Source organism: Mus caroli, unplaced genomic scaffold (assembly GCF_978045245.1).
Source record: "Mus caroli unplaced genomic scaffold, Mus_caroli_1 scaffold_5, whole genome shotgun sequence".
In the NCBI taxonomy this organism is placed as follows: domain Eukaryota; kingdom Metazoa; phylum Chordata; class Mammalia; order Rodentia; family Muridae; genus Mus; species Mus caroli.
Genome location: NW_028227260.1, coordinates 108,707,317 through 108,721,603, shown reverse-complemented (window position 1 = coordinate 108,721,603; position 14,287 = coordinate 108,707,317). Strand labels below are relative to the sequence as shown.

The following is a 14,287-nucleotide window of genomic DNA, read 5'->3' as shown; positions in this document are numbered from 1 at the left end:
TGGGGCTTTGTTCAGTCTTCTTGAAAGCAATATCATCTCACTTTGGACACTCTGGCAATTAAATAGCAGGCCAGCAGAAGCACTGCTGACCTTCTTGCTCCATAAGGTCAAATGGCTAAGGACTGGATGATAAAGCTAAAATGTCAATATTGAAACTGATAAGAGAATTATGGCTCTCTTGTAAAGTGTCAAAGCAAAGACCCTGACACTTGAGTGTGCATTAGATACGCGATTAATAAATGACTTAAACAACCAAATGGAATGTGCTCTGCAGCCTCAGACCAATCACCGGCTGGATCATCTGAGCCCTAAGTAAATAACATGTCCGTACAGCCTAAGAGTCTTTCACAGACTGTTTTACTCAGCCAAAGTTTTTTTCGCTGGGCTCTGGAAACCCAGTGGTAGCAATGAAAACGAAAGGCATCCCTGTGATCGCTGCTGCTGGAGACTGTATGGCCCAGACACTGCAGAAATGTTGACTCACTACTCATGTGCACCAGCTGGAAGTCACCACGAACATTGCATAAATAAATAAATATATAAATAAATAAATAAATAAATATATAAATAAATGCCATTTACTCTAAGAACTTCATGGGGCATCTTCCTCAGAGGTGATTCTGAAACCTTCGATCTGTTAGGTCCTTATTTCACTCAGACTATAAAGTTGTAATAAAAAACTATACTACAAGCTTGATGGTGACCTAATTTGCCTAGATACCTGCTTACTGGAACAGAAAGAATTAGCTCAATAGCAAATTTCAATAGCAAATGTGAGAGCTTTAGCATCTAACCTCTGCAGGAGCAAATAAATGAGATTGGTTTGTGAAGGGAAACAAACACACAAACACCAGAGTATCAATTTGTGGAACCTGAAGTTTTCATTTTTATTTGGAAAAAAAATGATGACAGCATGAAATGTACAGAAGATAATAGAGCACAAGTAATTTGCTACATGAATTATAAGCATAAATTCAGAAAAAGAAACAAGCATGAAAATATTAAATTTTAAATGCAATTTGTAAACTACTCTCAGGAAAAGTTCATCTTGGCACATAGAAAAGGCAATAGCCCTGAATAGAATTTACTAAGGACCCCCACCCCCAGGACTTCTGAAATCTGCCATTGTCTTGCGTGGGTTAAAGGAGCGCTGGGTCTAAAAAGCGCTTTAAATCATAGTGTTGTGCTTCACTTGGCCTTAACTATTTTACAGCCCTAAGTTTAACTTAATTAATAATAAGCTAAATAATTCAAGGCACACTGATTGCATTTGGTTGCAAAGTAGACAGAGAAGAAACAATTTTCAAGTCAAAAATATTCTGAGATGAGATTGATTTTATCTGGCACAATGTCTTACACACGTATGCAATTTAAGGAATAAAAAGTACCAGAAGTAAAACGCTTTTAAGTGAAAGAAAGAAGTATATGCCGTTGTTTTTGTGCATGTTTAAATATATTAACCTGGGGGGGAAATCCCATCATTTGGGCTGAAATTCCTTTGAGGGGTGTTTTATTTCCACATGGGCTGAGAAGCAGGCAGGCAGAGCAACTTGCCAGACGATGCTGTGGCTTCTTTATAACTAGAATGTCACCTCCGACATGAGTCTCTGCAATAGAAATGTAATCCATTATTTCTATGGTCATTTTGGTGTGTGTGTGTGTGTGTGTGTGTGTGTATGTATGTGTTTATACATGTATGTATGTATGGCCTGGAACTAGCTCTACAGCCCAGTGGCCTCAAACTCTCTGTTCTCTTGCTTCAGCCTTCCCAGCACTGCTGTTACAGCACACACCACCACAACTGGCTTGCTTCTCAGTTCCTGTCTTTGTAAAGTCAAATGAATGACTCATCTCAACATCATCTTTTAAAGCATGATTATGTGTACTCATATTGTGTATATATCCGTATATGTGGGTTGCAGGTATGTAGGTAAACATGTGTGTGTGTTTGTGTGTGTGTATTCAAATTGAGTATATATCCATATGTATGGGTTGCAGGCATGTGTATGTAGGTGAACGTGTGTGTGTATGTATCTGTGTGTGTGTGTGTGTGTGTGTGTATGTGTGTGTGTGTGTGTGTGTGTGTACATGCGCAAACAGGCCAAAGAACATCAGGTGTTATAATGAAGAACATCTTCCACACCCTTTGAGACATGATCTCTCATAACTTCTTTAAAACTTTAAGGTAAAGGAGTTGTGGGCTGTACAACACTGTATTGTGTATGTTTTCCTTGGTAGCAAGACCCAGGAATAGGTTTTCCTACATTCCCAATGCCTGTGATTAAAACATTAGTCACTTTATTTTCTGACTCCATAACTGGACAAATGTGCAAAGACCCAGTTCTGACAAGCCCTTCCAGACCATCAACAGGCAGGGTTCAAATACCAACTGCTTTCCTCTGACTTTCTTGCTCACATCGGACCAACTCCTCCAATTTAATTCATCTACCAATAACTTAAAGAAACATCACTTACTATAATTGGTCTAAACCAGTGGGTTGCCAATTATACAAAGTAGAACATTTCTTTCTGAAATCCATTCAATCTGTCTGGAGGGTCAGGCTTACATTACAGTAGCATTCGCCTGTTCTACTCTCATTCTCACACATATTCAGGGAGTTTTATAGAGTCTATCTGAGGTATAATAGTAGAACAGATTACATTCAAAACCACATGAAAACCAAAATGTCTTTTGTTGTTGTTGTTTCTCTAGAACAGGGTTTCTCTTTATAGCCCTCCCTGGCTGTCCTAGAACTTGCTTTGTAGACCAGGCTGGTCTCCAACTCAGAAAGCTACCTGCCTATGCCTCCAAAATGCTGGAATTAAATGTAAGTGCTATCAGCCCTGGCTCAGGATATATTTAAATAAGCCAGTTTTTAAAGACATTTGCAAGAGTGTTTTATTTCCCACTAGTTTTTTTTAATTTTAAAAAATGGTCACTTTGTAATAAAAATCATTTACTTACTCAAAATTATAGTAGGTTTCCTAATCTAAATCTTTGTTATTTCTAATTTTTAATATATAATAAAGTATATTTTCAGGAGTTATAAGTTACATCAAGAATAAAATTTCTTTTTGGGAATAGTTGCATATTATATATGCCCATGGCCCTTGAAGGCCAGAAAAGGACACAGGATTCCCTAAAACTGGAGTTACAGATGGTTGCAAGCCAGTACTCTCAATTGCTATATATTTACATCTATAAGTGGCTGGAGAGATGGCTTAGGATTCTGTCACTCAAAATATGAGAACTGCTAATACAGACAATTAAGACCAATCTGCTGTAAATTATAGATAACCCTTCTCAAACTAATATGGTTGATATTAATTAAAAACTGGTTGTGGGGACTGGAGAGATGGCTCAACAGTTAAGAGCACTAACTGCTCTTCCAAAGGTCCTGAGTTCAAATCCCAGCAACCCAATGGTGACTCACAACCATCTGTAATATCTGATGCCCTCTTCTGGTGTGTCTGAAGAAAGCTACAGTGTACTCATATACATAAAATAAATAAATCTTTAAACAAAAAACTAGTTGTTTAAAAAAAACAAAGAAATAATTGTGAAAAGTAATTCCTAAAGTACATTTGTAGCTTTACATCTGAGCCTACCCCTTATACATAAGTAGAAACCACAGCTCTGGACAAAATGATACAGAACTCCATATATACATATACAAAAAGCACATAGCAAACATCTACATAAAACCTGTCGTTAGCACTGAAGCAATTTCCAAGATTTGGTGTGTCCCATAATTATAGAAGATATTACTACTGTGGTAACTAGATGAAAGGAACACAAGACATTTCAGTAGTATTTTTGTTAACTTCCTAACCTTATAATTGCAAAAATTAAGCTTAAAGAAAATTTACATATACACAAAGAGATGTTATGAAATAAACACTTTACTTAAAAAAAAAATAAAATTGATAGGGTCATGAAATCACACATTGATAATTCTAGCACTTGACAGCCTAAGGCAGGAATGGGATCAGCCTGTGCTGCCATAGAGAGAGTCAGGCTGGAAAAATAACTAACAATCAAAGTGATGTGTTTATAGACATTTGGAAATTGGCTATTTAAGTAACTTCAGTAGTGCTCTGTGTATAACTGATTAGTGAATGCTGACAAGACTCACTTAGATTCTTTTCACTATGGAACATACTCAATAAACCTCAAGAATCCTGAGAAAATATTGTTCATTATGTGCCCTGCCTATGAATCAGTAAAAGCGCCTCTGAAATATTGATGTCGTATGCCATACTAACCATTTGTGTCCTATCTTCTCCATGGTCATTGTTAGAGGAGAAATAATTGTATGAATGTTCAGCAATTGCAGCAGTGCCTTCTGCAGATGGTAACATCCCATTCCAAGCTAGAAGACAAACAACAAGAGTAGCAGTTAATTAAAGGATCCGGTTCTCCACCACAGGAGAAGCAAGATCACTGCTACAGTCAAAGCTGTGACCTTCATTTTTGCCTTGCTGTACATAATAAAATTGCACTTAGGTTTCACTATTTTTGAATTTGACATTTCAGAAAGGACTGGGCCTACAGTATACTTCTTTAAATTTCAGGATGGTTGGAAGTTAGGATTTATGTGCATTATTAAAAGTTATATTTTATATTTCTTACAAATAACCCTCACAAACAAAACAATAGTTCTGAATCTTCATTCTATAATAAATTTATTGATTGCATTCAAATAGTACTTGATAGATTCCATCTGGTGTTGCTATTATTTGGGCTTAGATTGTCTCTTTTAGTAGGCAGAAAGCATGCATTACACATTTCATGACTTATAAGATCCTGCTTATAGCCAGGTATGGTAGTGTACAACTTTGATCCAAGCATGTGGAAGACAGAGGCATGCAAAGCTCTACAAGTCCAAGTCTAGCATTGTCTACATAGCAGGTTCTAGGCCAGCTAATGCTACATAGTGAGACTCTGTATCCCCGCCCCCAACACAGACAGAGAAAAATGAGCTTGTAGGTATAAGGTATAAGATAATATATATATATATATGTATATATATATATATATATACACACACATATATATATATATTACACACACACACACACACACACACACACACACATGATCTTATTTAGATAAAGTAATCTGTGATGGTTAGTTTTAATGGTCAACTTGACACAACCTAGAATCAGATGGGAAAACAGTCTCAGTGAGGGTTTGATGAGACCATGTTGGCCTGTGAGCAAGTCTGTGGGGGATTATATTGATTACCTTAATTGATGTAGTAAGACCTAGCCTGAAAGTGTGCAGCATCGTTTCTTGGTTTGGAATCCTGGGCTTCATAAACATAAAAAAAAAAAGCTATCCAACAAGCTCTTTATAAAAGCACAGTAGCGTGAATGCATTTCTTTCTCTCTGCTTCCTGACTGTGGATGTGACTAGCTGCTTCTGGCTTCTGCAACTCTGACTTCCCTGCTATTATAAACTGTAACCTGGAATCATAAACTGTAATTAAAAAAAAAAAAAAAAACCTTTCCTCTCTAAATTGTCTTTGCCAAGGTATTTCAGCTTAGTAACAGAAAAGAAACTAGGTCAAAATTTAAGTCACAAACTTTCAGAATTCCATCTTGGCCACAGTAAACTATTCATGTCACCTTGGAAATAATTATGTCAATCTTCTCTGACATGGTTTCCCTACCTGTCAAATGAAGGCATTAATACTAGGGTCTCACATTGTTGCTGGGATTGGGAGTCACAACACACTGATCTGAGGGAACTAACCTTGAAATGAATAACGAACACAGAATAAGGTCCTCATTACTTGTTTCTCCTCAACTAGTAGGGTTAAGGATGTAATGAAGTACTAAGTATGTGGTATTTCCCTGGGAGTCTATGCTATTGTTGCCAACGTTATTTAGGAGATCTTGTATGCTTGTAAAGCACCACCATAATATGATACTTAACCACATTCCACTTTAATTGCTTGCTGAATTATCTACCTTCCTAGCACTGTACAGATGGCAACTGTGTGTATTTTAATTAGACTATAGATGAAACTCTACAAAATTCCCAATGCATTGATCATACTAACATTTGGTGAATCAAATGGATTGTGTCAAATCACTTCAAATGGCACAATTTTCATATGAAAACAAGTACCCCAGCTCTGGGCTCAAGAACCAGGAGATGAACTATCCATTGAAGCTGAAGCAAGGGCTGCAGTCATGCCTGTGACTTGATCACAGATCAGCCCTATATACAAAGTTAGTCAATTCACATAGCTGGGCCTGACATTCAAAGATCTGAGGCAGAGAAAGCCAACAAATTTGTCTTCAAATCCCCAGGTAATTACCAATTTCATGGGTCCGGGACCCCCATTTTGAAAAATAGTGCTCTTTAGTGTGCAAGAATTAAAACCCTTCTAAAACAGGTCCTTTCTTTTCTTTATACAAAAATAACACATGGTTAGATTTTTTTGTCCAAATTAGCAATAGGAGTTAAAAACTCACATAATTATGAATCGCGCCTTCAGCTAACCAAGATGGATACATACCTGCGGAACTAACCAAGATGGATACATACCTGCTGAACTTGCCTCTGCCTGAGCTAGCACAGCTGCCTCCCTGACCTTTATCAGGGTACCAGCTTGCTCCACTTCTGCTCCTGCTTCCGTGGCATCGAAAAGAGTTTCCTCACACACAAAAAAAGGTGAGCTTTTGCATAGCCTAAGAAAAGTGAGAAATTAAAATAGCCTATCTTAATACTATGTGTTAAGAATAAGCTGAGAAACTATTCCAACAGCTGATGTGCCCTTATTTAAGTTTGTATAATAGTTGATAATATGAAGAGCTTCAGTCTTGGAGTTTAAGCCAGCATGCTACCTTTATGCAAAGATACACCTGCTTCCTTCTAGACTCAAGGCATGAATGTGTACAATCTGTGTTGTTCTGAAGACTTCTCTCTTAATACATCAGGTAAGGTGTGTATAAATATGTAGGTAAAATTTTAACCTAATCACACTGGTGTGTTTGTACCAGCTTCTGTTTCACCAACTACTACATACAACAAACATAAAGTCTTCACTTCTGTTTGAACAACATGAACCTTGCCAGAAAGACTTTTAAAGTGGTCTGGTTCTCCTTAAAATCCCAATGAAAATTACATACTGTCTCAGATTTTAAGTCTAACATATGGCTTAGACCTAAGAAAATATGTTATCTGATGAGTTACTGCTATTACAGAAGGCTGATGGTTGTCTAAGATACTGGAATTTCATTGTTGGGTGCTATGTGCAGCAAACAGAAACTGGCAAGAATAATATTTCGGAGGGGGGCGCTGAAGAGATGGCTCAGTGGTTAGGAGTGATTGTTGCTCTTGCAGAAGAACCAGAGTCAGTTCCCAGCACACTCTTGATGGCTATGACCTATCTGTAGTTTAAGTTGTAGGGAAACCAGCACCTTCTTCTGGCCTCTCTGAACACAAGGCATGCATGTGGTACACATATGCACATGTAGGCAAAATATTCATACACATAAAAGGAAATAAATAAACCTAAATAAATTTAAAGAATTTTATTTCTGAATGAAATGATCACTTACTCGGCATTCTGCTGCTGGGGAAAAAGGTGGTCCTGGTCTAGTGACTGATCCTGCTGGGTTTTAGCTATAGAATAAAACATTCAGAAGTCATGCTTCTTACTCTTTTGAAGGCCAATGACTTTCACACACACCACAAAGGTAAGGGGGGAAGAGAAAGGGGGACCTGGGGGGAGACAGAAGTAGAACCAAATGAACATGGAAACACACACACACCTTTCAGGAATTTGAACTGACCAACAAACAGGAAGGCCAGTTTGAACTTAGAGTCTGGAAAGTCCAAACCATGTATTACTTTAGTTAAAATGTACAGTCTGGGGGCTGGGGTATCAGCTCAGTAGGCAAAGCAGTTTCTGCACAAGCATAAGGACCTGTGTTTGCATCTCCAAAACTCACTCACTCACATACACACACACGCACACGTTAATAAGCACCTGTCTGTGATCCCAGCACTTATACAGTAAGATAGAGGGCAGAGGCAGGAGAATTCCTGGAAGCTCCAGTGCTAGCAATCCTGTCCTTCGTCAACAGCAGAACAATGAAAAGAGATCCTCCCTCAAACAAGGTAGAATGTAATTAATTGGTCCTTGGATCTCCAAATGCTCACTGTGGAGCGTGCGCGTGCATACACACACACCTACAGTCACATACACAAGCACAATATGATATATATATATATATATATATCATATATATATTGACATATTGACACATATGTTCACATTCACAAGCATTCATATATACACCATACACACACATCTATGTTCGCATTCACAAGCTCTTACATATACATCATACACATATACATCTATAGTGACATACACAAGTATATACAAATATAGCATACATATACATATCTCTAGTAACATATCCAATTATATGCATATATACCATACACACACATCTATAGTCACATTCACAAGCATGTATACATACATTAGAGAGAGAGAGAGAGAGAGAGAGAGAGAGAGAGAGAGAGAGAGTCTTATTTTCTTAAGCATAAGTTCAAGACAAGCAATTCTCCATCCTATCCTTACTGGATATTAGTTCTGTGAGGTTCTTCTTACAGTCTCCTCCCAGGAATGTCTCGAAATTGACACCTTGTTCATTCTCAACTGGTTCTGAAGCACCAGGGTTCACCTTGGAATTCAAACTAGTTGGGATTTTTTTTTAAGCTCTCTGAATCTCAGTGTTACTTTTTTAAGTTTAACAAATCCTTGCATCATTATTAGATTATCAGCCCGATTCTCAAGAAGATTTTTCACAAAATCCAAGCTAATAAGTTGTCATTGTGTTTCTCCATATACTTGAAATTACCAGTCAAAGAAAGGGGGTGGGTCCAGAAGGGAAGGGAGATAGAGAGAAACTGGGAGGAGTAGAAGGAAAGGAAACTGTAATCAGGACATGTTACATGAAAAGATCGATTTTCTACTGAAAAAAAAAAATGGCCGGGTGTGGTGGCGCACGCCTTTAATCCCAGCACTTGGGAGACAGAGGCAGGCGGATTTCTGAGTTCGAGGCCAGCCTGGTCTACAAAGTGAGTTCCAGGACAGCCAGAGCTACACAGAGAAACCCTGTCTCAAAAAACAAAAAAACAAAAAAACAAAAAAAAAAAAAAAAACCCAACAACAAGGAAACTACCATTCATAAGTTCCTTCTGCTGCACCAAAATTTTTCTCATTTCTTTTAGCCATAACATCTTCACATCAACATTTGGAGCCTAAAAATTAAAACAGAACAGAAAAGTATGTTTCTTTTTAAAAAGAATGCTTTTATAATAAAACAAATGCAATTAAACATGAGTCATTTTATAAAACACCAGATTCAAATTATACCCTTTTGCTTCTTAAATCATTTTGGATGCTGATCATTAGTTATCAGATTAGATGAGACATTGTAGTCGAAAATATACTTTCTGGAGGTTGCTCAGAAAATTGGACATAGTACTATCAGAAGATCCAGCAATACCTCTCCTGGGCATATATTCAGAAGATGTTCCAACATGTAATAAGGACACATGCTCCACTATGTTCATAGCAGCCTTATTTAGAATAGCCAGGAGCTGGAAAGGACCCAGATGTCCCTCAACAGAGTAATACATACAGAAAGTGTGGTACATTTATACAATTATACTCAGCTATTAAAAAACAATGCCTTCATGAAATTCTCAGGCAAATGGATGGAACTAGAAAATATTATCCTGAGTGAGTTAACTCAGTCACAAAAGAACACACATGATATGTACTCCTTGATAAGTGAATATTAGGCAAAGAACGTGGAATACCCACAATACAACTCATGTAACACATGAAGCTCAAGAGGAAGGAAGACCAAAGTGTGAATGCTTCAGTCCTTCTTAGAATGGAGAACAGAATACCCATGGGGGGAGATACAGAGACAAACTGTGGAGCAGAGACTGGAGGAAAGGCCATCCAGAGACTGTCCCACCTGGGGATCCATCCCATATACAGTCACCAAACCCAGACACTATTGCTGATGCCAAGAAGTGCTTGCTGACAGGAGCCTGATATAGCTGTCTCCTGAGAGGCTCTGCCAGTGCCTGACAAATATAAAGGTGGTTGCTCTCAGCCAACCATTGGACAGAGCACAAGGTCTCCAATGGAGGAGCTAGAAATAGGACTGAAGTAGCTTAAGGAGCTTGCAGCCCCATAGGAAGAACAACAATATGAACCAACCAGTACCCCCAGAGCTCCCAGGGACTAAACCACCAACCAACAAGTACATATGAAGGGGAAGGACTCATGGATCCAGCTGCATATGTAGCAGAGAATGGCCTTATTGGTCATCAATGGGAGGAGAGGCCCTTGTTCCTGAGAAGGCTCAATGCCCCAAATGAAGGGGAGTGCCAGGACAGGGAAGCAGGAGTGGGTGGGTTGGTAAGCAGCAGGATGGGGGATCTGATAGGGAGTTTTTGGAGGGGAAACCAGGAAAGGGGATAACATTTGAAATGTAAATAAAGAAAATATCTAATAAAAAAAATTACTTTAGCAGATAAAATATTCCCTGCGGAGGGGGATTGCCTTGAGGAACAGAATAATCACTATTTTATATATATATCTTGCAGAGGACCAGACTTTGATAGCTCAAAATGCCCGGTAACTCCAACTCCAGGGGATCTATTGCCCTCTGCTGGCTTTCAAAAGCACTGCACAAATGAACCCCACACATACACACACATACACACACCTAAACCCTTAGCATGAATTCAGTGGGAGTAACCAACTGTTTTCTGATTAGATTTAAGGCCTGCTCCACTAGAAAAATGACAGGCCTGGTATTGCAAAGCCGGTCAAGAACCCAAGGTTGGGGTTAGTGTTAGGGGTGAATCTACTAGTTTTATTTTGTTAAGTGGACAGAATATCAAACTGCCATCTAAATTGATATCTCCCTACCTTAGTGCATCTTTCAGAACTCATCAGAGATGTTTATTTGTGCAGTGTCTGAAGATTAACAAAGAAGTTCGAAACTGCTTCCAGGGTCAATTAAGTGGCTGTAGGATGCTCAGACTTAAATGATCATCATTATCACACTCCTTCCTCATGGCTCAGAAACCATCACAGAAGAGGGAGCAGAAAAAGCATAAGATCTGGGGGTTAGAGAAGACCAAAGCAAAGCTGTCTTCTGGATATTACAGGACTCCTGTACTCAAGAACTCATAGCAGCTGTGGCTGCCACCACAAGTCCTCACAAGACCAAGCCAGCCAATGTTCCAACATGGAGTGGGAAGAGCTATGAATTCCTAACCAATAGATGGTTACTGAGTTCTCTTCTGGAATAAAGACAGACAGTTTTCCTTAAGAATGAGGCTCTTGGGCTGGAGAGATGGTTCAGTGGTTAAGAGCTACTGGTTGTTCTTCCAAAGGACCCAGGTTCAATTCTCAACACCCACATGGCAGCTCACACCTGTCTGTAACTCCAGCTCCTGACCTTCTCACACCAGTGCACATAAATTAACATAAAATATTTTTTAAATGAGGCTCTTGATAGATTCTCCAATGGATACCCTCACACACAGGAATATAAATTGAAATTGATGGGTTATGAGATTTAAATAAATAAATAAATAAGTAAATAAATTTAAATCTTGATGCCAACTATGGTTTCCAGAAGTATAACCAACCTGAACAATGTAAATTTCTTCCTTCTCACTATACCGTATTTCAAATTTGCGGTTATCACCTTTCACATGTTCTGTGATGCCGACATCTTCCATCTATAAAAAAAAAAAAAAAAATCAAACTTTTCCTGAGCGTTTCATTACAAATACGGGATTTCGATCACTATATTCTATCATAATCTAAAGGAAAAAGAATGTCTGGCTTAAGCAAAATACACATTTTACTTTCACTAAGGAAATGAAAATGAAGAGGATAGTCCTAGGCATGCACTGAGAGTTGAGACACTATGCTCCATGCCACTGACTGGTATAAATGTCATCAGACTGAATACCCAGAGCAGCCTATATAAGGGTGAATTCTGCTGGAAATGAACTCCACAATATAAAAAAAAAAAAAATTGTCAGAAGTAAAAGTAATTAAATGCCAATGGGGAAAGTCACCTGTAATTGATTAATTTCATTGATTTCTAAAGTAATTATTCACACATAAATTTGATCTTACAAATTGATTCTCTATGAGATATAAATAGCAAATTTATGGATCAGAAAAGAGCCAGCCAAGTTCAAAGGTTTTCTCTTTTCGCCAATCCCTCGGCCTCTACAACAAACAAAATACATAAGTAGAAAGAGTGATAACCTTCTCACCACTAGTAAAGCTTGTGTAATGTACAACATTGGCTAATTCCATCTAATTCCATGTGGTAAAACTTCACTCTCTTATGTAACATCATTAAGTTCTTCTCTGCCTTTCCTCTTTTCTTTCAATTCCCTCCTAATTGTTTGAAGAAAGATCATACTGCTCCATGTATAAACCCCCAAAATGACCCTAATGAAAACTAATAAACATTAAGGGTAGTACTGACAAGATTCCTTCATTAACGTAAAGGAAACCAGTTATACAGACAAATTCAACTGACTCTACTGATTATGAAGCCTCTGACATTCCCTTGAATGCACTCCAAAGTTACTTTCAAATGTTCCCAAATATATCCTTCCTGTACCACTCTACCTCTGCTCAAATATTAAGATATAAGAATACTTATATTCAATCTTTTAAAAATGAATTACATTTCATCATATGACTGTCTAAATAGGATGATATGTAGCTGACATACAGAGTTCAAAATCAGAGAAGACCAGACTAGAGCTCCCTATGTCACTAGGATTCATCAGCCATGTGTCTTAGTGTAAGGCCCTGAAGTTTTCTGAAATTCCCATGTATTCACCTACAAAATTGGGAATGCATGTATTTCAGAGAGTTGATATAAAGATATGAATTATTAAACAACATACTCAGTTCATATACATTTTTGTGGGGTTGAATGCACTCCTGTATGTGTGATCACATGTATATGGGTACATTTGTATATGTACCTGTGTGGAAGCCAGAGGTTGATATCAGATATCTTTCACAATACCTCTCCGCGTTATTTCTGGTGATCCCCGAGATCAGAAGATCCAGCTAGTCTAACTAGACAACATACTGTTGGGATCCCCCAGAGATGAGATTACGAAGGGCAAACACACCCACATAGCACTTTACATGGGTGCTAGTGATCTGAACTCCAAACCTTGCACTTGAATAACAAGCTCTTTGACCCTTCTCCCCAATTCAAAAAATGAGCTTTGAAGTTATAGCTAATATATACAGCACGTAATTATTGATTGAATGTACTTGGAGATTTCCCTGGGAATCAAACCCTGTTTATGTGACACGAAGTTAGCACTATATGAGTATGTGTTAAATTCAAACATCAGTTGATAATAATTTCTTTAAATTTTTATTAGGAATTTTCCTCATTTACATTTCCAATGCTATCCCGAAAGTCCCCCATACCCTCCCCCCCAATCTACTACCCAACAACTCCCACTTTTTGGCCCTGGCATTCCCCAGTACTGAAGCATCTGAAGTTTGCAAGACCAATGGGTCTCTCAATCCAATGATGGCTGACTAGGCCATCTTCTGATACATATGAAGCTAGAGACAAGAGCTCTGGGGGGTAGTGGTTAGTTCATATTGTTGTTCCACCTATAGGGTTGCAGAACCCTTTAGCTCCTTGGGTATTTTCTCTAGGTCCTCCATTGGGGGCCCTGTGGTCCATCCAATAGCTGAATATGAGCATCCACTTCTGTGTTTGCTAGGCCCCTGCATAGCCTCACAAGAGACAGCTATATCAGGCTCCTTTCAGCAAAATCTTGCTAATGTATGCAATGGTGTCAGCATTTAGAGGCTGATTATGGGATGGATCCCCGGGTATGGCAGTCTCTAGATGGTCCATCCTTTCATCTCAGCTCCAAACTTTGCCTCTGTAACTCCGTCCATGGGTGTTTTATTCCCAGTTCTAAGAAGGGGCAAAGTGCCCACACTTTGATCTTCATTCTTCTTGAGTTTAATGTGTTTTGCAAATTGTATCTTGTATCTTGGGTATTCTAAGTTTCTGGGCTAAAAACCACTCATCACTGAGTACATATCATGAGAGTTGTTTTGTAATTGGGTCATCTCACTCAGGATAATACCCTCCAGGTCCATCTATTTGCCTAGGAATTCCATAAATTCATTCTTTTGAATAGCTAAGT

General features: G+C 38.4%; 1 protein-coding gene across 2 annotated transcripts in view; it reads right to left on the bottom strand.

The window, feature by feature from the left end:
* Nucleotides 1–933: 933 nt before the first annotated feature.
* The window catches only part of Mcf2 (MCF.2 cell line derived transforming sequence), a 140,725-nt gene continuing 127,371 nt past the window's right edge, over nt 934–14,287 (bottom strand). For both annotated transcript variants that reach the window (XM_021153012.2, XM_021153014.3), the window contains 6 exons: nt 11,714–11,806; nt 9,214–9,292; nt 7,576–7,639; nt 6,560–6,702; nt 4,267–4,373; nt 934–1,607 (listed from right to left, as the gene is read on the bottom strand). In XM_021153012.2, coding sequence (XP_021008671.1) covers nt 1,581–1,607; nt 4,267–4,373; nt 6,560–6,702; nt 7,576–7,639; nt 9,214–9,292; nt 11,714–11,806 — 513 coding nt within the window. In that variant the 3' untranslated portion in view covers nt 934–1,580. The remainder of the gene's footprint in view (nt 1,608–4,266; nt 4,374–6,559; nt 6,703–7,575; nt 7,640–9,213; nt 9,293–11,713; nt 11,807–14,287) is intronic.